The following is a 21,188-nucleotide window of genomic DNA, read 5'->3' on the forward strand; positions in this document are numbered from 1 at the left end:
AGGGTTGTCTTTTTGTCTTCTTTATGGTTTCCTTTGCTGTGCAAAAGCTTTGAAGTTTCATTAGGTCCCATTTGTTTATTTTTGTTTTTATTTCCATTTCCCTAGAAGGTGGGTCAAAAAGGATCTTGCTGTGATTTATGTCATAGAGTGTTCTGCCTATGTTTTCCTCTAAGAGTTTTATAGTGGCTGGCCTTACATTTAGGTCTTTAATCCATTTTGAGTTTATTTTGTGTATGGTAATAGGGAGTGTTCTAATTTCATTCTTTTACATATAGCTGTCCAGTTTCCTTGGCACCACGTATTGAAGAGGCTGTCTTTTCTCCACTGTATATTCTTGCCTCCTTTATCAAAGATAAGGTGACCATATGTGCGTGGGTTTATCTCTGGGCTTTCTATCCTGTTCCATTGATCTATCTTTCTGTTTTTGTGCCAGTACCATACTGTCTTGATTACTGTAGCTTTGTAGTATAGTCTGAAGTCAGGGAGCCTGATTCCTCCAGTTCCTTCTTTAGTTCTCAAGATTGCTTTGGCTATTCGGGGTCTTTTGTGTTTCCATACAAATTGTGAAATTTTTTGTTCTAGTTCTGTGAAAAATGCCAGTGGTAGTTTGATAGGGATTGCATTGAATCTGTAGTGTGGTTTGGGTAGTACAGTCACTTTGACAATGTTGATTCTACCAAACCAAGAACATGGTATATCTCTCCATCTATTTGTATCATCTTTAATTTCTTTCATCAGTGTCTTATAATTTTCTGTATACAGGTCGTTTGTCTCCTTAGGTAGGTTTATTCCTAGATATTTTATTCTTTTTGTTGAAATGGTAAATGGGAGTGTTTTCTTAATTTCATTTTCAGATTTTTCATCATTAGTGGATAGGAATGCAAGAGATTTCTGTGCATTAATTTTGTATCCTGCTACTTTACCAAATTCATTGATTAGCTCCGGCAGTTTTCTGGTAGCATCTTTAGGATTCTCTATGTATACTATCATGTCATCTGCCAACAGTCACAGCTTTTCTTCTTCTTTTCCAATTTGAATTCTTTTTCTTTCTTTTTCTTCTCTGATTGCTGTGGCTAAAACTTCCAAAGCTATGTTGAATAATAGTGGTGAGAGTAGGCAACCTTGTCTTGTTCCTGATCTTAGTGGAAATGGTTTCAGTTTTTCACCATTGAGGACAATGTTGGCTGTGCGTTTGTCATATATAGCCTTTATTATGTTGAGGTAAGTTCCCTCTATGCCTACTTTCTGCAGGGTTTTTATCATAAATGGGTGTCGAATTTTGTCAAAAACTTTCTCTGCATCTATTGAGATGATCATATGGTTTTTCTCCTTCAATTTGTTAACATGGTTTAACACATTGATTGATTTGAGTATATTAAAGAATCCTTGCATTCCTGGGATAAACCCCACTTGATCATGGTGTATGATCCTTTTAATGTGCTGTTGCATTCTGTTTGCTAGTATTTTGTTGAGGATTTTTGCATCTATGTTCATCAGTGATATTGGCCTGTAGTTTTCTTTCTTTGTGACCTCTTTGTCTGGTTTTGGTATCCGGGTGATGGTGGCCTCGTAGAATGAGTTTGGGAGTGTTCCTCACTCTGCTATATTTTGGAAGAGTTTGAGAAGGATAGGTGTTAGCTCTTTTCTAAATTTTTGATAAAATTCACCTGTGAAGCCATCTGGTCCTGGGCTTTTGTTTGTTGGAAGGTTTTTAATCACAGTTTCAATTTCAGTGCTTGGGATTGGTCTGTTCATATTTTCTATTTCTTCCTGGTTCAGTCTCGGAAGGTTGTGCATTTCTAAGAATTTGTCCATTTCTTCCAGGTAGTCCATTTTATTGGCATATAGTTGCTTGTAGTAATCTCTCATGATCCTTTGTATTTCTTCAGTGTCAGTTGTTACTTCTCCTTTTTCATTTCTAATTCTATTGATTTGAGTCTTCTCCCTTTTTTTCTTGATGAGTCTGGCTAATGGTTTATCTATTTTGTTTATCTTCTCAAAGAAACCTCTTTTAGTTTCATTGATCTTTGCTATCGTTTCCTTCATTTCTTTTTCATTTATTTCTGATCTCATCTTTATGATTTCTTTCCTTCTGCTAACTTTGGGGTTTTTTGTTCTTCTTTCTCTGATTGCTTTAGGTGCAAGGTTAGGTTGTTTATTTGAGATGTTTCTTGTTTCTTAAGGTAGGGTTGTAGTGCTATAAACTTCCCTCTTAGAACTGCTTTTGCTGCATCCCATAGGTTTTGGGTCATCATGTTTTCATTGTCATTTTTTTCTAGGTAATTTTTGATTTCCTCTTTGATTTCTTCAGTGATCTCTTGGTTATTAAGTAGTGTATTGTTTAGTCTCCACGTGTTTGTATTTTTTACAGATTTGATATCTAGTCTCATAGCATTGTGGTCAGAAAAGATACTTGATACGATTTCAATTTTCTTAAATTTACCAAGGCTTGATTTGTGACCCAAGATATGATCTATCCTGGAGAATGTTCCAGGAACACTTGAGAACAATGTGTATTCTGTTGTTTTTGGATGGAATGTCGTATAAATATCAATTAAGTCCATCTTGTTTAATGTATCATTTAAAGCTTGTGTTTCCTTATTTATTTTCATTTTGGATGATCTGTCCATTGGTGAAACTGGGGTGTTAAAGTCCCCTACTATGAATGTGTTATTGTTGATTTCCCCTTTTATGGCTGTTAGCATTTGCCTTATGTATTGATGTGCTCCTATGTTGGGTGCATAAATATTTACAATTGTTATATCTTCTTCTTGGATTGATCCCTTGATCATTATGTAGTCTCCTTCTTTGTCTCTTATAATAGTCTTTGTTTTAAAGTCTATTTTGTCTGATATGAGAATTGTTACTCCAGCTTTCTTTTGATTTCCATTTGTATGGAATATCTTTTTCCATCCCCTCACTTTCAGTCTGTATGTGTCCCTAGGTCTGAAGTGGCTCTTTTGTCGACAGCATATATATGGGTCTTGTTTTTGTTTCCATTCAGCCAGTCTATGTCTTTTGGTTGGAGCATTTAATCCATTTACATTTAAGGCACTTATAGATATATATGTTCCTATTACCGTTTTCTTTACTGTTTTGGTTTTGTTATTGTGAGTCTTTTCCTTCTCTTGTGTTTCCTGCCTAGAGAAGTTCCTTTAGAATTTGTTGTAAAGTGGGTTTGGTGGTGCTGTATTCTCTTAGCTTTTGCTTGTCTGTAAAGGTTTTAATTTATCCATCAAATCTGAATGAGATCCTTGCTGGGTAGAGTAATCTTGGTTGTAGGTTTTTGCCTTTCATCACTTTAAATATGTCCTGCCACTCCCTTCTGGCTTGCAAAGTTTCTGCCTAAAGATCAGCTGTTAACCTTATGGGGATTCCCTTGTCTGTTTTTCCCTTGCTGCTTTTAATATTTTTTGTTTGTATTTAATTTTTGATAGTTTGATTAATATGTGTCTTGGCGTGTTTCTCCTTGGATTTATCCTGTATGGGATTCTCTGTGCTTCCTGGACTTGATTAACTATTCCTTACCCATATTAGGGAAGTTTTCAACTATAATCTCTTCAGATATTTTCTCAGTCCCTTTCTTTTTCTCTTCTTCTTCTGGGACCTGTATAATTCGAATGTTGGTGCTAGATTCTTATACCTCACTTGTATAGAACTTATATATGATCATGGCTTGTTTTCTTCTCTGTATCCCCAACACTGTACGTTCAGAGAGTGAAACCTATCTGTGCCTTTTTGGCTCAGAGTAAGACATATTTATTGAAGGAATAAAACAAAGAGTTTTCATTGGACAATTTTAGGAATCATCAGTGGTAAAGTCTTAAGAATGGACTAGATTTCAAGAAGTGAGATGAAAAAAGATCAAAGAATCAAAGATACAATTTTCTTAAAATACCAAAAAGAGGTAGGAAAGGAAACAAACTGAATAGGTATGAAATTAGCCAGGGAACCAGGACCAACAGTTCAGAATGCATGAGGGGGAGTTTCCAGAAGAAAGAAATGGTCAACAGTGTCAAAAGTTATAAAGAAGTGAATTAGGGGGAGGAGTGAAAATGTATGACTAAACATTATCTTCAATTGTGACTTTGAAGTTCTTCCTTTTTTTTAAAATTCTCTAAGTGGTTCAAGTTTTATACTCTGATTGTGAATTTCTAAATCTCATTGGTGACACCATGTTTTATCACTGGAAACCATTTTCTTCAACATTTTACTTTTTCCTGTTTATCTTGGAACATCAGAACAATTGACAAGTCTTTCTGCTATTATCACTTAAAAACATAGCATAATCCTATATAAATGTTGATCAATGTCAAGTTGTCTTTCAAAATGAGTGTCTTTACCCAAATTTAACTTTTTAGTCGCCAGTGTTTTTCTTTTGGTAAGTCAAATCTCTAACTTTTAAAACATTTTCATCAGTCCCGGGATGACCAGATGATGGTTTTGTGCATCAAAAGAGCACGATCACTAGATTCTTTAAACCTTTAATATGTATCAGGAAAAATAAACAGATTTATACATCTTGTGGGTCAATATATATTCTCATATTTGTCAACATGTTAAATGTATTCCATTGAGACTTGTTTAACTAGTCACAAATTTTGGCACACATTTTTTGTTCTATAAAAGATCTTCATTCTGTTTGTTAGGGAAATTGACACTAATGATGAGAATGCTTAATAATAACAAACATAATATCAACAAAAATATATACTTGTGAGCCAGTACATTTGTGCCAGGAAATGTGCTAAACATTTTATATTTATTTCCCTCAGTGCTTACAACAATCCCATGAGGTTATTATAAATCCTTTTTGATGATGAGAAACTGAGTTTTAATACAGAAGTAAGTTTGTTAATTTGTCCATGGTTATACTATCAGTAAGTAGTAGAGCCAGGACTTCAAATCAGATCAACATATTCCAAAAGTTCTAACAGATAAGCCTTAAATCCTAGGATTTAAAATAAATGAAATAACATAAAATGTTATTAAGTATTTTAAATTAATAATTCAACGAAGGAATTTCTTGCTGCACAAAAAATCATTTAGTTTACAGAAGATTCATCATATGATTCCAATGGTGAGCCCCACTAGGATCTTAAGATTCTGGTATATATTTCCTTGAATACCATTATATGTATATAATCTACTCACAGAGACTAAACACTCAATGATGATTAAAAAATAGTGAATTTATCTATGCCTTTATGATATAATTCAGTTAACAATTTTGACCTACCAAAATTTTTCAGTGGGTCCCCTCAATTACATGAAATGAAGTAGAATCAAATAATTAAGAAATTTTGGAACTAGAAGGGATTTTAGAAATACAGGAGTCCACTCTCATTTTACCTGTAAGAAAAGCAAGTCCCAGAAAGGTTAAGTGACTTGCTCAAAGTCATACATTGCTGGGCTTTGCTGGCATTTGGATCTAAGATGCTTGACACATTGAGGTCCTGCCAGCAATAGCACTGTTACATTTTTTTTTTCCTGTAAAAAGGCAATATCAGTAGAAAAGATATTAAAATTCAGAAATGTGACATTCAGGTTGGAAAGATATTTGTCTCCAAATTACAATTCACCATTTGACATATATATTTACTTATTTATTTTTCTTTTTTCTGTATCTCAACCACTGTAACTGCACTGTCCAATATAGTAGCCCTTTGTCACATGTGGTTATTTAAATTAAAATTAATAAAGTTAAAAATTCGATTCCTCAGTCACACTAGCCACATTTCAAGTGCTCAAAGGTCCTCAAAGTACTAGAGCTACTGCATATGACAGTGCAGATATGGAACATTTCTCTCTTCCCAGAAAGTTGTTGGGCACTGCTGCTTTAGAACGCCAGTTCCATGAGACAGGGATTCTCATTTGTTTGTTTTCTGATGTATCCCCCATGGAGAATGGTGCCTCGCAAATAGTAAACCTCAACAAATTTTTGTTGAATGACTATTTCTGAGAGTGATTTTTGTACAGGCCTATGAAGTTTCCAATCATATATATGGCAACGCATTTTTTTGGTATTGGCTTATGTCCAAAAAGGGAATATCTTTGACAAAATGGCTGTAAAATAATGAGATGCAGTTTGGCAAAAGAAGTAAACATTGTACCAAAAAGCCTGATATACTGCTAACTTAAATTGAGTAAGACAGCACAGTGTTCACTATGTAAATTTTTCTTGATTTGGGAAGGAGAATGAATTTCTTCTTTGCCAGAGATTTTGAATTTGTTAATTTCCTTTGTCCTACAAAAGGCAGAAAATAATTGGAAAAGACATATATCCCAGGACATGGTCATAATTCAAAGTCAAAAGAAAATAATATATTTTTCATTGTGTTTCACTGGATTTCAAATAATAATTTAAATACTTTAACAGTGTAATTAACACAATAGAGATTTACTACAGTCTTCTTTACGATTTCAGCTATAAGACTCCTATCATTTACTCAATGTAGAACTTAATTCTCTTTATGCAGCTGAAGTCCTTCTCATGTTTTCATATTGATATCATTAAATAAAAGTCAAATTCTACATATGAAATATTTTACAAAGACAGAATTACTGGGAAAGGACATGCTAAATAGCATTTATTCTGAAAAACAGAACATGTAAGGAAGAGTAAGTGCAGTATGTTTAAAATATAGGTACCTTGGTTATATGGGGGGGATACAGTACATTTATTTTCAGTATATGAGTAAATGTCCCAACAACATGTTTTTTTTTTTCCTGCTCAAATGCTTGCTGACTTTTCCCTATCTGAAAAGTGAAGAATAATCTTCTCAAGATTTGCCTATCCTTAACATCCATTGTTTTTCATTTTGTCATGTATAGTAAGAACTATACATTCAGTATTAACAAAGAATAATCTCATATACTGAATAACCAGAAGAATAAAATATCTGTACTTTCATTTACATATATAATTAATAATGTCTTTATCCAGTCACAAATAAAATTCCTGTTCTATGCAAACTTTAAAAATACAGAAATAAAAAAAGAAATCACTCGTAATCCTATCAGCCAGAAATAAAGGATAAGTCCCTTACAGTCTTTTTGGTGTGTGTGTGTGTGTGTGTGTGTGTGTGTGTGTGTGTGTGTGTGTGTGTGTGTGTGTGTGTGTGCGCGCGTGCATGCGCATGTTGGGGGGGGTGTGGAGTGGAAGAACTGAGTTTGTACAGTGATATATGGTAAAGGTGACATACCACACAGGTTTGTGCCTTTTTTACATTTGGTAATAGATCATAAACATTCTGTCATATCAATAAATTTAATCCTGTAACATACCTTTTAATAGCTGCATACTATTTCACCATTTGGATATACTATAATTTATTTAACCACTCATTCATCTATTATTGGACAGATATCTTCGAGACTTTCAGTAGAATGGTCAGGTGCAGTGTGCTTTTAGAATGTCAAAATCAGCTTTAGAATATAAAATGGTCAACAGCATTCACTATGTTACCTCAATTCACACACCTGTTTATAGAGTTTCAGGAATGGTGAGAAATTCCAATTCTATAGGGTCAATAAATCAATAGTTTATTCTTGGTGTCACTCATTAACAGTCTCTATATTTTTGGCTGTCTTGGTTTTCTTAGCATAGCATTGTATGAACACTGTGAATTTTTCAGATTAAACATTTTATCTATGAGAAGGATAAAGACCTCCAGTTTATGGATACTTCAACACCACCAACCTATTCTGACAGTTGAACCAATTCCGGTGTAATTTCTATATTTCATGTGTTCTCTCATAGATATTTATTCTTTGCAACATTGCAGATTTTTGTAATTTTACTTTGCTTTCATAATTTTAGATACTATTACCCTTTCTTGCATTTTTTGGGCATAGTGATTTGATACCATGTCCCAAATACCCAGTCCATAAATATATAAACAGTATAAGTAAGCCATTGTGGATTTAGTTCAGACCCATGAAAACCAAATCAGAAGTACTTAAAAATTATAGTCTAATCATTAGTAATTATAAATTCTGGAAAAGCTGTTTATTAAAGGATTGTCTTTTACATATTCAAAATGACTAGTCAACACCACTGAAGAAGTTAATAGCATACTTTTTATTTTCTTAGATACAATATACCAATAAAAGAAAATTTTATTAGTTTATGATCATTTAAAATAGACTAAATAAAAACTTTAACATTTGTTTTTATATACATCATTCCAATTAATCACAAAAATAGCTTTTCCAATTCTACTTTAATGACTACATAATGAAATTGAAGAAATGTTTTGTTGTTTGAAAAGGTCATGCTACTAAATTGTTAATAGTGTAAACATTGTTTTAGGAAATATTTAACAGTTTGCTCAAAATTCTTTAAAAAATAGTATAAATGTAAATTATTATAAATTTGAAAGACAGATGTTTGGATTAATGAAGCTTAACTATATATGGGGAGGGGGGCAAAAAAGGGCCACTCATAGAAGAGTACAATTATTTTAAAATATACTTAGGTAAAGACTGTTTAAAACTCTTGAGGAGAAAGAACCTGTATCATAACTCTTTATTACCTTTAACTTTTTAATTGCCTCTTTTAAAAATCCAAAGGTTGTTGTTCTTAAAAAATTTTTCAAACAACCTAGATTTACAATTCCACATTTCTACCACTAACCCATTCTTCCTAAAAGTGTCTTTCATTTTGTCAATTTCTTTAGGTGTGGAACTTAGTATCTTATACATAGCAGGCATTTCAACACTGTCAAATGGATGCAATTACAATAACTCTATGAGATTTTCATTATTCATATGCAATAAATGGAATCAGAAAAATTCTCACATGCTTGTACAAGAAATTCACATTTCCCTAATGGAGATTTTCACAAACCTCTTATATCTACAAAATACATAAAGCTATGAATGGTATGTCTGAAACACCATGAAGACTGCAATGAAAGATACAACTTTCTGTCCTTAGAAAAGGAAATTTAAAAGACTCAGGCACCTATAAGCAGATCTGACTGTCAATACATATAGGTTCACCCACAGAGAAAATAAAACTCCCATATGTTGAAACCCTTGGCATCCATGCACTTCTTTTTCCTATTTCATGCCATGTTTCCCTGGCCCTATGTACCGAATGCATTTTCAGTCTGAAGGAGAAAACTCCTCCAGCTGCTAATGTGAGGACTTCTAGCCCTGTAACCATGAGATGACCCAGCACTGCTGCCTGCTTAGAGTTCTCCCCTGGGGGTGGATGTGGGTGCTGGCACTCTTTGCTGTGCATTAGAAGCAGAGAACACCAGCAATTGGGACACTTCAAGGACACTGCATAATTTCAGTAAGAGTTAGGAGAGGAGAAGGAAAACTCCATTTCTATCAAATGTACTATCAAAGTAAGCACAGCTTTCTTGTTCCAGTTTTTGGTCAGGAAGGAAGTGGAAATTTTTAAAAAATGAAAAAGATTTTATTGTGATAAAAATAATAAACCAGGGTTTACTTTAAATCTGGGAAAATGATGTATACAAAAACAAAGAAAGTGACAAAACAATCATCTTGACATTAATATTCCATATGGTTAAGCATTTAATTTCTTCTTGTGTTACTTATATATGTATATATATATACACACACATGCACGTTGTCTCTATTCTAAACCTAAACTATAAGCTACCTGCAAGTAAAAATTGTGCTTTATTCTCTTTAGCAAATAAGTATTTATGTTATTGATAAACTATCTGAGGACGAAAGTCTGTGAAATCGCAGAGCTCTTGTAGATAAAGATAGTTGGATGATCTACTGTTAACTATTAATAGATCTAACCCTTCTAGAAGCAGCTAATTATATGCTTGATATGCCACTATAATTGGGCAAAATTGGTATGTTACAGCCATGTTATTGTAACTATATAATATAAAAATAAGCTTAAGTATGTTCATAGAAAATTTTATTGCCATCCTTCACAGTATAATCTGCATTTACCAAAATTATATATATTTTGAAAGGTAGCTTCAAAGTATATGGTAGACTCCAAGGGTCAGCAAATTTTTTCTGTTAAGATCTAGACAGTAAATATTTCAGGGTTGCAGGCCACCTATGGTCTCCATCATGATCACTCAAATCTGCTATTGCAGTGTAAAAGAAGCCATAGACAATACATTAATGAATGAATGTGGCAGCGTTCCAATAAAATTTTATTTACAAAAAGTCAGCCAAACTATGGGCTATAGTTTGCCAACCCTTAATGTAGGTTATACATCACTAGAAGTAGCATAAAATGGGATGCAGAATAATTTAACATTTTTATAGGAGAGAAATATGTGACATTTTCAAGATCTTTATTGACTCTTAAAAAAAAAAACGCAACAAAAAACCACCAAACTTAAATAGCACACACAAATCTTACCTGGTTAGGTATCCTCAGTGGGGGCCTTGGACCTCCAGGGTACCGAGGTGACATAAAAGGCTATTGAAGTAAAACAAACAAATAAACAAAACAAAAAAACAATGTAAAATACAGATCTGAAAATAAACTGCTTTTAAGAATTTTTGAATTATACAAAACATAAATCAAATTTACTTATGTGGCTGATTTCAGTAGAATAAAAGCTTTTAACAAAAATTACCATCCTATTTTTTACTTTGTAGAATATCTGGAAAAATTCCAAAGAAATCATAAAAAAATCGAAGATGACTAAAGTAACTAGCAAAAAAAAATTTTAATGCTATCTAATTGGCAAAAAGTAAGACTAAGAAATTTAGGCAATTGAATCTTAGTAAAGACTTCAGGAAGAGGATCACTGGCTACATTATTATACAAACTGGATTCTGAATTACCCAATTCAGTTATCACTTTCCTCTAATAATTTTGACTGAATTACCCAATTCGGTTATAATTTTCCTCTAATAATTTTAAAGTTGCCAAATTTCTTCATCTTTTCTTTTGTAGTTCCATTTAAAATGGTAAAGAAATTTCTTTTCCAAGGGACATTTGTGGTTAGGAGAGCTTTGGCTTTCTTTCATTAAGGGTTTGTTATAATTCAAAATCGATTATACATTTTAAAATTGAAATTTCTTTGCATATTTTGAGCCTAGCAGACTATGAGGTGTGTACTTTTTTTAATAACCATTTTTATTGAAGTATAATTAACAATGTTGCATTAGTTTCAGGTGTACAGCAAAGTGATTCCATTATATATATACATATACACACACAGACACATATATATATATATATATAAAAATATAGACACATATATATATATATTCTTTTTTTAAAAATTTTTATTGGAGTATAGTTGATTTACAATGTTGTGGTAGTTTCAGGTGCACAGCAAAGTGAATCTGTTATACATATACATATATCCACTCTTTTTTAAGATTCTTTTCCTATATAGCCCATTACAGCGTATTTAGTAGAGTCCCTGTGCTATACAGTAAGTCCGTATTAGTTATCTATTTTTTTTTACATCTTTATTGGAGTATAATTGCTTTACAATGGTGTGTTAGTTTCTGCTTTATAACAAAGTGAATCAGTTATATATATACATATGTTCTCATATCTCTTCTCTCTTGCGTCTCCCTCCCTCCCACTATTCTTTTTCATATTATTTTCCATTATAGGTTATTACAAAATATTGAATATAGTTCCCTGTGCTATATAGCAAGTCCTGGTTGTTTATCTATTTTATATATAGTAGTGTGTATATGTTATATTTTAAATTTATTTCCTCTTGTATGCCCTCCTCCAGAAGTCCAGAAGAAAAAAAATGGCCTTATATTAAAACTCAAGTCAATTTATCTTGTTAGATGAATCAGAGGCTGCTAAGATGTGCTGATTCTGTCAGTCCTGAAACTGTCTGAAAAATATGCTAAAAGTATCATTTAGTGATTGTCCAATGATGAGTGGAAGGAGAATATTTTTGATCACTCAGATTTGGGCACAATTTTTATTTTTAAGTTTATTCCTAAAATTATTCAAAATTCCATTTTTATAGAAAAATATAATTTTGTTTAATTATAATAATTACATGTAATATAAGCAAATTATCAACTCTAAAGGGTTGAATATTAAGTAAAATATTAAGAATGAATTAATATAAATTAAGAATCAATTTACCAAAGGCTTGGGCAAGCCAAATCTATAGTACTTTACATAATTAAATTCCACATTTATAATGAATTTTCTAAAAATATTTTTAGAAATTAGGCCTGCAGTTCTAGGGCTATTTTAAAAGCAGCAGCTGAAAAATAAAATTCTAGCAAATTTATGTGCTATAGACTTTTCTATAATATCTTTTGGAGGGTCTGACAAACCAACAAGAAGAACTTTAGAATTAAACAATTTGAGTTTTTACTTGCTGTGTTCTTATATGTTAACATATTCCTAGGAGATCATTTTAAATGGACAGAAACAGTAGATTATTCAGGTAATAGTGTCACCTTCAGCTGATAAAACTTAAGTGGATTTTCCAGTTTAAACATTTAAAAAATGTTTAGTTTTCACACATTTGATTAAAGTTGACTCTCATCATTTCTGAAGCTCTAAATTGGATTAATTAGTTAACTATACTGTCAACTGGGAAGCTCATCCCAAAACTCACACTCCCTCTGCTACTTTTCTAACCACCTAATTTCGTTTATGAAACTGTCTTATAAATTCTGGACTCACTTAAAAAATTTAATTAAATATCGTGTCATTGATTTTGGAATGGTTGCCTTTCTTTCACAAAGTGATGTTTTATGACATAGTCACTAAGCCCAAGTACAATATCAATTTAGTGTTTGAGACATGGAGACATAAAAATAGGTTACTGATAATTCCTGTCTATAATAAAATCACTTCAAGATGGAATACAAGGTAGAAAGTATTAAAACACTACTAAATACTGATAACCTTGAAATGTACCTTATTTGAAACAGGGCATTTGAGATTTGTATGTTCCTCTGAATGTAAAATAATGTAATAGTGTTAATATAAATGGACTATTTGAAAAGAGAAAATTTTTCTCTAATCAATGGCATTGTGAATAAATGTATTTTAACAGGACTGTTGTATTCTCCTATCTGACCATGAGGCCCCATCAAGGGACTACTAAGAGGGAGAGGCAGTGCATGTGGTAGTTGCGAACCTGTAGTCCCCTATGGAATAAGATTGCGAGAGAGAAAGAGTCTCTTTTTAATTTATTTCCTCTTGTTTGCCCTCCTCCAGAAGTTCAAAAATTTTTTTAGCCAAAAAAAAAAGGAAGAAAACCACTTCTATTTATCAATCTATAGCTATACAATTAAAGCAAAAAATAACAAAAATCTAGTTAGTTTAGATAAAAAACGACTACTTTTCCCTAAAATATAAACATTATTATGGTTAAAGCATTTTAATATCAAATTAGTGCTGTTATAAGCTCTTAATATTCAAATTGATTCTTAAGATATCCGGTTAACCACCTAGGTCCTCAGCTGCCTACTTGTTGAGGTATAGCCACAGCAACAGAACCCAAAAGAGTTTTCATGTTAGCAAATGAGAATATTCTACTAATATTCTGTATTTCACTATTCAGAAGTCAATTTGCTTTCAAATATAATTTAAGGTATTACAACAAGTTTAAATTCTTTTATGGTAAAATGCTAATCTAAGAGATTACATACTGATATTATAAAGTATACTTACTGATATTATAAAGTACATCTATCGACAGACCTTCAGTACTCTCTGCGTTGATAACCTGGGAAGAACAGGTTCCTCAAAAGAGCCCTTAGCTATGAAAGTATACTTACTCATAATATTTGGGGAAAATTTTTTTAATAGTTTGGGCATCAAAATATGTGCTTGAGGGTGTCAGAATGATGAATCAATATTTTAAATGGAAAAAGCCTTCCCCTTGAAAAATGGGCTAAAAAGTTATTTATAATGTGTGTGGACAAAACATTTGACTGGGAGTCAAAGGCCTGGATTCTAGTTTTTGCACCACCACTAATTAGCAGAGGGACCCTAAATTAAAAGCCTTTAGGGCTTTAGTTTTCCCAACCTTAAAATGAGAGAGTTGGACAAGATGATCTCAGCAGTCTCTTGGGAAATAATAATTTAAAACCCCCATGATACTGAATGTCAATATTATGACATAGTATGAGTGTGTTTCGTGTTTGGTAATTGCAATCATTGTTGGTTTTGTTGTGGTCATCCATTTACAATGCTTGGTGTCAGTTTATTTACCTCTTGTAAAAATAAAATACACTGTGTGTGTGAAAAAAATAAAAAAAACAAAAACAAAAACAAAAAAAATATTAATGCTAGTAGAATAGGTAGTTTAACTCTACAATTTCCAGTTACTTGGAATATTTTTACTTCTTTTTAATATTTCATAAAAGGCCATTTAAAATATAGTTTATACTAATTTGTATTATTTCCTAATTTTGAATCTGCATCCGCATAGTGGTCAATTGGTATAATAAAGAATAATACTTGATTCTTTAAAAAAAAAACAAAAACATGATTCCATGTTAATTATTTCCAGCATTACCCTTAAGTATAAAGATTAGCATACTGTAAATAGCTATAAATATTTGAAGTGTGTGTGGGTGATATCAGTCTATGTTCCTAAGGCACAAGCTATCTTTATCAAGGAGCTAGAGAAGCTTATTCCCATGCTTTCCAGAGAAAAAGAAAAACTTAGGTAAAGAAAAAAAATACTCCAACAATGATGCCCTTTGTTCAGATCAAAGGCCAATAGAATAAAAAAGCTGCACTTACTGATTAAAAGGCATGCTAGAGATTTGTTCATTCAACAAATATTTATTAGGCACCCACAAAGGTACTGTTCTAGATGGTGGGACATATCAGTGAACAAAGCAGATGAAGATCACTGCCCTCTGCTTAGGATTTTTCAAGGTTCACAGTCTTGTAATTAATAGGAGAAACAATGTTCTGGAAAAACTATTTTCTACAGTCCACTAATCTGGAAGAAATAAAATATTCTCTTCACCAAATGGCAAATATCAATGAAAACCCAAAGAAAATAATATTTCAACCTGGTGCCTTCCCTCAGAAGTCATATTACATCATCCCTACTTGACAGAACATGTAGTGCTATGAATGACTAAAAATCAAGGCTAGGCTTTTAAAAAAGTTTTCCAAATTAGGCAAAACTCATGGACAAAGGTTCTTTATAATACACAAGATAAACTGAGTAGCACAGTTAGTACCCTGACATATGGAAATACATTTATAGGCATAAATTCTCATTTCTACATGTTTCAGTTATCTACTTAGAATGAATGGGATAAACCAAAGTGCAAGCAATAAAAACGTATACAAAGACAGAAAATCAATAAATATTTGATGACTAAATGAAAGGAAAAAAACTCTAATAGAAATATAAACTAAATGTCCAGCCCATTTCCTCCAAGTAGTCTTTTAGAGAAAAAAATCACACTCATTTAGAATCATAATTTATTTCAGAATGAACATCATTCAGTCTTAAAGGATTATTATTTTCCATTATATCAAGAATTATTCATGAAATATTAAACTTCTGCTTTCCTAAAAGAGAGATTTTCCTTTATTCTTTGCCATTTCTGCTAGTGGAAAGTAGTAGTCTCCCTCTTCTTATTTCATCTTCATAAACTGTTAGTGCTTTATCTCAATTCTCTAAGATTTAGAAGGAAGAAGTTCTTTCTCATCTTTCCTTCTCTGAAGATCCCAGACCCCACCAATGGAATTATTTTATAAATAATTTACCCATTCTGAAATTACAGGTGATAAGAACCATTTAAAGCCCTAACTTCTTTTCACATATATATATGATCAAACTGTACATCTTAAATGACACATTGCTCAAATGTTAACTTTACTAATATTTTCTAACATTTTAATAGTTTCCAGAAAGCATAAATATGATTTATCAATACCACAATTTTTCTTGAGATAACTCAGTATTCTCCTTTCTATGCCAAGTAAACATCTACTAATCCTCCAGGGGCCGGAATGTCACTTCCTCTTTAAGGAGTCTCTATAGGCTCCTTTCCCTCCATTTCCTGAGCACACTATTCTCATAGAGGATTCAGCACACTGCAGCGTAATGTGTGCCTTGATATGAAGGGAACCCACTTCAGAGGAAAGGACATGAAACCAGATCAGAACAAGTACCTTAATGTTATGGTAATCAATCCATAAAATAAAACTGATATTTCTAAGAATCCTTAAAATTGATGGCAACAGTGTATAAATCACCCTATATCTTATTTTAAAGATTTCAACATGGCTTTAGAAACTCTTTAAATCTTGGTCTTTAAGAGCAGGTTGATAATAAAGAAAATTTAAAATCACTAAAAAGTAAAATCTTCTTTAAAATGCCAATTTTATACTTAAGTATTTTCTATATACTACATTTTATTTTATTTAGGACAAATTTAGAACAAATCAATGATGAAAAGAATAATACTAAGTTCTTTAGAATGAACAAATGTAACATTTAGGACAGTTTACATTCTGAAAATTTAGAAGTCTGAGATATGTTCTACAATTTAAAGTAACTGAACTTTTTCGAGTACAAAACTGTTCATGTGAAATTTGCTTCTATTTTTGAAAAAACAGTAGTTTTTAAATGACATAGAAATACACAATTACCAAGTTTGAGAAAACATGAACTTACAAAACAGTCTAAAAAAGAAATACACACTTAAAAAATGACTTCACAAAACTACTCAAGTGAAGTTTTTACAAGTTCTGTATTGTACAATTATAATAAAATCTGACTTATAGAATTTTATTCCAATATACCTTTTTGACACATTTTACAGCAAAAAGTTTGTAGAGTTAACTAGGTCAACCTCCTTATTTTATGTAAAAGAAAACCAAAGACCAAATTCCTTAACTGCCACTTTAGTTTTCTTAGAGCTATATAACATCCGACTATAGTAATACCTTTATAGAATAAAGGCAGGTACACATACTTCATTCTTATGACTAACTGACCATAAATAAATTGCCTGACTTGGCATTTCCTCCTAGGCACCCCCAGCAACCTTGCAACCATTCACTTAATGTAGAATTCTTTACCTTTGTTACCACACAACCATGAAAAGCTGAAAAGACAGTGGTATTTCAGGTAATCAAGTTAATTTGCACATAAAACACTAATTAGCATGTGCTCTTGATTCACCAGATGAAAAGAAATTCAACAACTGAAATATAAAATAAATTTAGTAAGCTCTATCTCTCTCTTCTTGAATATTTTTGGTAGAGTTTTGATAATATATGTTGTCTTTAGTTCATTTATTTTTGTTTTTAAGTCACATACTGGAAGGGAATAGAAGATGGGTTAGGAATGGTGGTACATGGATGTGGTATTATTAGAAGAGTATTATGATTGTAATCAAGCTGTTCATTATAATGTGACAACTTGTAATGAGGTTCTGGAGGAAGGGAAGGAAGCAGTTAGCACATTCTAAGAGAGAATGTACAGAGTCGCATTCAATAAATACTTGGCTGTTTCCATAGCTGGGTCATTGATTGAGTGAGTGAACAACATTGATGGAAGACTCTATAAACCAGCAAAAGGTGTAATAAAGTTTGGTTCTCTTGTATAAAATCTCACCTGGCCAATTTATGTGTCTTGTTAAAAATAGGTAGCATCTATTGATATTGCAAAGGGTAAGGCACAGTTCTGGCATAGTGTATCTGGTTGTCTAATGAGAAAATGTTTATATGTATAGAGGGGAAAATTCAGCTTGCTTATATAGGATAAATTATGTCTTCTAGAGCAGCAGTCTCCAACCTTTTTGGCAGCAGGGACCAGTTTCATGGAAGACAATTTTTCCAAGGACCAGGGGGTGGGGGGAGTTGGGGGGGTAGAAGGATGGTTTTGGGATGATTCAAGGGCATTACATTTACTATGCACTTTATTTCTATTATTATTACATTGTAATATATAATGAAGTAATTATACAAGTCACCATAATGCAGAATCAGTGGGAGCCCTGAGCTTGTTTTCACTTGCCACTCACTGATGAGGTTTTGATATGAGTCTGCAAGCAACTGATTTATTATGGTCTCTGTGCAGTCAAACCTCTCTGCTACTGATAATCTGTATTTGCAGCCGCTCCCCAGTGCCAGCATCACTGCCTCAGTTCCCCCTCAGATCATCAGGCATTAGATTCTCACAAGGAGCGTGCAACCTAGATCCCTCGCATGCACAGTTCACAGTAGGGTTCACACTCCTATGAGAATCTAATGCCACTGCTGACCTGACAGGGGGCGGAGCTCAGGCGGTAATGAGAGAGATGGGGAGCGGCTGTAAATACAGATGAAGCTTCGTTTGCTCACCCGTGGCTCACCTCCTGCTGTGCGGCCCGGTTCCCTGGGGGTTGGTGACCCCTGTTCTAGAGGACCTAATAAAAGTAGGTAAAGAACAAAGTGTTGGAGATCCCAAGATGATACGGAGTTATAATTACAATATCTACATCAACAACATATGAGAGAATTTATGATTTAGATGACTAAGAAGGTCTTGTACTCTCTCCTACTGCTTTCAGGTTTCTCTATTTCTGGGGCGTCAGGGTTGAAAATAGTGATTCTTAGGCAGTTTTACAAAGTAACAGTATTTAATAACCACTTTTTGGTATAGAGGGATGTCAGGTTAATTTATGTATGATTTGGAGAAAAAAAAAGTATGATAACTTCCCAATTTTTTTCTAAAGCAGAGGCCAGCCATGAGAACTGCCAGTAATTCAATATAGCAGGGCATTTCAACTGTTTGTCTAATATAGTGCCAGGTGTACACATGAGACCCTGGTCTTCTTAGATTTAAATACATTCAAAGAGCCATAATCCTCAGGTCTCAGAAACATGTTCTAGCTTACATATTTTCTTTCCATTAAGAGGCTCAGCATTTGAGTGACATCATATTGTCTTTACCACATAACCATCTTTAGTCTAAAAATCTGTAAGAAAAAGTGGTTATTTGCTAAAAAGTAATTTACTTCCATCAACATTTAGGCAAAAACACAAGATACAAAGTGATACATAGCTAGGAAAAATATTGGTTATCTTCAGTAATTATATTAATTACATAAAGATCAAATATCTACGTTTCTTGATCCTGTGCAGATATGACTTTAGACAGATATAATCTTTCTTCTGATATTTTTCACATACTGTTTTAGGCAGACACAGGGAATAATACACAATTCTGTGTCATAAAAATTATGACAGAATCTTTCAAGGGAAAAACTTCTCTTGAACATAATTTTTTTAAATGATAAATATGGAAGATTATAATTATAGTCTTGTAAAGGTAATAAAAATATGTTCACTATGAGATTTTACCCCAAGCATAAACATTCTCTTAAAAATTAAACATTACTTTTTATTCATTCTGGGTCCAGTTTTTTAGTTAGTCCAGTTCTCTTTACATGATTCTCCTACATAGATTTCTATTCTCTATTTTGCTATTCAAAATCTCACTTAGAAGTACATCTTTTTTTCCTTAATTGTGATAAGAGTTGAAGTCATATGGCTATCAATAATATATAATATTGACAGTATTATTTTGAAAAAAGCATCACAAAAAGTGTTGTGACTTGTACATTCATTTCTGCCATCGTTCATACAGTAGGACTGTTCACATGTTTTTATTTTTATAATTCCATGAGATGCTTCATAAGTTTTCTATAGAAAAGTAATGAAGCATAAATTATACATCAAATGAATTTCGTTAAAATTACTTTACAATTCATATATCTTAATTTGTTCAGTTTCTTTTCTGTTTTTCAGGAAAATCTCCATCAGACATTACTGACACCCCAGTGGATAAGACACTCTTGATTAACACATTTTAATTCCAACTAGTATTAAACTAATTTAGCTCACAAAATGACATACTTGTGCTAGCAATTCTGCTGATAAGCATAAATATGTAGTTTATCTTCCATACATCTTAGATATTCTATCATCAACAACACTTAATTAAAATAACGCATATCAAATATCTGTAAAGTATGAACAGATCAGGTTTCCTAGATGTTGTTTTGGCAAGGCTAATCCAATTCAGCACAGAGTTATAGGCAGGTTGATTCTTCTGATATGGATTTAGTCTAAGCATTAAAATTGCTCATTTCTATTATGGGCCTTTTCAAAAAGATGAGACTATTTCTCAAGCCTTCATTACCATATATCAGATACTGGCTCGTGGCAATGGACTTGTGGATTGTGAATGGGGACTATGCTGCCTTCTGGTCTAATCAACTACAGAAGTTTGAAAAACATTCTATAAAAAACTTTACTGATTTGTTTTAGATCAATTTATATTCACAAATACACACAGACCCTTTTATTTTTTTTTGGTGTCTGTGGGACAAGTAGCTGGCGTCCTGCGTAAGCTGAATCTTGCTCTGTGCTGCCTCCCATCACTGACTAAAGTCACAAGGACAGATCAACCCTCATTAGTAGTATATTAAAAAAAACACTATGGGTATGAAAATCAATATATGAGGTTTATAATTGAGGAAAAGTATTGGGCTAACTCGATAAAAAAAGAAGCAAAAACAATAATTTTTTAAAACTACTCTTAATTTTTCATTGAAGAATGCAAAAACATTCCCCTCTTCCCCAACCTTTTCCCTATTTTATATTCATGCTTCCACATAAACTTGTTCTAGATGAGAGGGTGGGAGACAAGCACTTTAATTTACCTAAATGTACCATTAGGTTAAAAAAAAAAAAAAAAGCTACTTTGTTCTGGTACCCTTCTGGTATCTTGATATGCTAGGTAAGTTTCTACTGATAAAGCAGTAGTCTTTTCAAATTCATAAGCAGTGATAACATTTGTTAAAGAAACCTGCCTATGGGCTTGGTCTCTGATACAAGTGGCAGATTATATATATTTTTACTTTCTTTAAAATGAAATGTTACACTTCATATTCACTTGGTTACTTACCTGCAAACATGAAGTCTAAAGTTACTCAACTCAAGTCTGAACTGTATAATCTTTTCTACTCAACAGATTTTTAACGGAAATTATTAATGCCCCAAAAGTCTGTTTTGAAACTACAGCTTACTAATTTGCCTAATGCTAAAAAGTATGAAAATAAGCAAGATGAGAGAATTCAAATTGCACAAAGTGATTTCTCCATCTCCAATTAAGATGCATTTTGAACCACGTGTCTTAAATAGATACAGAATAAATGTACAGAATAAAACTAAGACAAATTTGAGTGGAGAAAATATTACT

General features: G+C 32.5%; 1 protein-coding gene across 8 annotated transcripts in view; it reads right to left on the minus strand.

Annotated features, from left to right (window-relative positions):
* The window catches only part of SSBP2 (single stranded DNA binding protein 2), a 302,125-nt gene that overhangs the window by 57,581 nt on the left and 223,356 nt on the right, over positions 1–21,188 (minus strand). For all 8 annotated transcript variants that reach the window (XM_060143228.1, XM_060143232.1, XM_060143226.1 and 5 more), the window contains one exon: positions 10,370–10,429. In XM_060143228.1, coding sequence (XP_059999211.1) covers positions 10,370–10,429 — 60 coding nt within the window. The remainder of the gene's footprint in view (positions 1–10,369; positions 10,430–21,188) is intronic.

Source organism: Lagenorhynchus albirostris, chromosome 3, assembly GCF_949774975.1.
Source record: "Lagenorhynchus albirostris chromosome 3, mLagAlb1.1, whole genome shotgun sequence".
NCBI lineage: Eukaryota > Metazoa > Chordata > Mammalia > Artiodactyla > Delphinidae > Lagenorhynchus > Lagenorhynchus albirostris.